Genomic DNA, 1,794 nt, shown 5'->3' with positions numbered 1-1,794 from the left:
TGTGTGTCTGTGCGTGCGTGTGTACGTGTGTGTGAGTGAGCGGCTGTTCTTGTGTCTGTGCGAGCGTGTCCATGTCATTGAATACACCTACACGTGTATTATAAGCATTATATACCCCGAGAAAGGCCTTGTAAATAACCAAAAGTTTTCGCTAATCCCCAGATTTTGAACAGACGGCGTCTGCAATAACCGGAAGTGACGTGATAAAAGACTGAAAAGACCTCGTCCCTAGGTCTTGCCCAGTCAGAGAAGCCAAACATCTGGCGTGTGGTCATAACGTTACAAAAAAAAAAAAACCTTCGCAATATTGAATGACCTTCCGTCCATAATTACGGCTATTATTATTGACAGTCATCGCTTTTCTCGACCAGAGTTCAGGTCCAAGGTGAAGGTCACAGGGCCGATCAGCTGTCAAAGGGCACGTCTTACTCACATCTGAGTCGTCTTGTTGTGTGGCGGCGGCGTGAAGATTATCTCTCTCTCTCTCTCCAGCTGAGGGTCATAGTTCAGCCACACCATACCACACCACACCACACCACACCACACCACACCACTCGGTGATTGCGTGTGTGTATTGTTGTTGTTGTCGTTGGTGTTCATTCGTCAAAGGCGAAAGCGCCGCAGTTGCAGCTTTGGAGAACGATAGTGTGTTGTGGCATTGTGTTGTGACAGTGACAGTGTGTGTGGTGACGTCAAGATTGTGTTGAGAGTTCACCCTCCAGCCAGCAACTGAGAAATTTCTTCCACAAGCTTACAAGGGTTTCGCAGTTCAGACAGAACCTGTGTCCGCACTCCAACTTCAAACCATGCAGGCGAATAACGAAAACAACCAGGCGAGAGGTATGTACTCGTATCTTATTGGAGATGACTTCCTTAACGAGCTACCTACGAGACAGAGTACTAGATCTAGTAGAACTGAGGGTAGGGGATTGAGTTAGAGTTTGGGCTAGGATTAGGTCTCTTCTTTATTGTGTTTGTTGGGGTTTTTGGTCTTTACGGAAGTCCTTCCTCTAATTGTGTTACAAGTGCCGTAAAACTCTCTTACTAAAACTAAAACAAAATTCTGTCTTTTGACTCTTGCCTCCTCCTTCTTCACCCTTCCTTTAAAATGTCCCGTTTGTCTAACACTAACAGTTCGTCCCACCTGTCTTGTACAACTACAATCACATGTATCGTCAAACTCTTACTTACTGAAACGAAAACTACGTGTAGATTCTAGACCTATTTACCATGTGCCCAAACATTAAGGTAGAATACAACTCAAGTACGCCTTGCCGTTCTCTTGGAGTTTTTTATCCACTCCTTTCATGTCCATTTAAAAACATAATATCTAAATCTATGTAAATTTTTACTTTAAAAAGGTGACTAAAGACACCCAAAAAAATGTAAATTTGCTTTTCCTTGGGCACTCAATCTTTGGAATTCACCAAACTTCGGTGGCCATTTCCACAAAGTTCACCTCTAGCATCAGGCGACCCCCAGACCTCCTTTAATCGCACATTTTCAACTTCTGTTCAAAATAGATGGATATTGTGTGTGTGTGTGTGTGTGTGTGTGTGTGTGTGTGTGTGTGTGTGTGTGTGTGCGTGTGTGCGTGTGTTTTCATCAAACACAAGAAAAATGAAAAAGCTTTAAGTTTAAGATTATACCGACATCACCATAAGACTTGACGAGGGCTTGAGCCCAAGGTGTGGCGACACGAATGTGCATGATCGTGGAAGTGGAACTTGGACATTCAGATAACCAAATCTATCACAAGTTGGCCTACTGGTGAGGGCGGGGGGGGGGGGGGGA

At 44.4% G+C, this 1,794-nt stretch overlaps 1 protein-coding gene across 1 annotated transcript in view; it reads left to right on the top strand.

Annotated features, from left to right (window-relative positions):
- Window positions 1–232: 232 nt before the first annotated feature.
- The window catches only part of LOC101845779, a gene marked incomplete at its 5' end in the record, with an annotated part of 4,900 nt that continues 3,338 nt past the window's right edge, over window positions 233–1,794 (top strand). Inside the window, 1 exon segment of the mRNA XM_013084059.1 lies at window positions 233–840. Coding sequence (XP_012939513.1) covers window positions 807–840 — 34 coding nt within the window.

Source organism: Aplysia californica, unplaced genomic scaffold, assembly GCF_000002075.1.
Source record: "Aplysia californica isolate F4 #8 unplaced genomic scaffold, AplCal3.0 scaffold00270, whole genome shotgun sequence".
Taxonomy (NCBI): domain Eukaryota; kingdom Metazoa; phylum Mollusca; class Gastropoda; order Aplysiida; family Aplysiidae; genus Aplysia; species Aplysia californica.
This window is presented reverse-complemented; position numbering and strand designations above follow the sequence as displayed.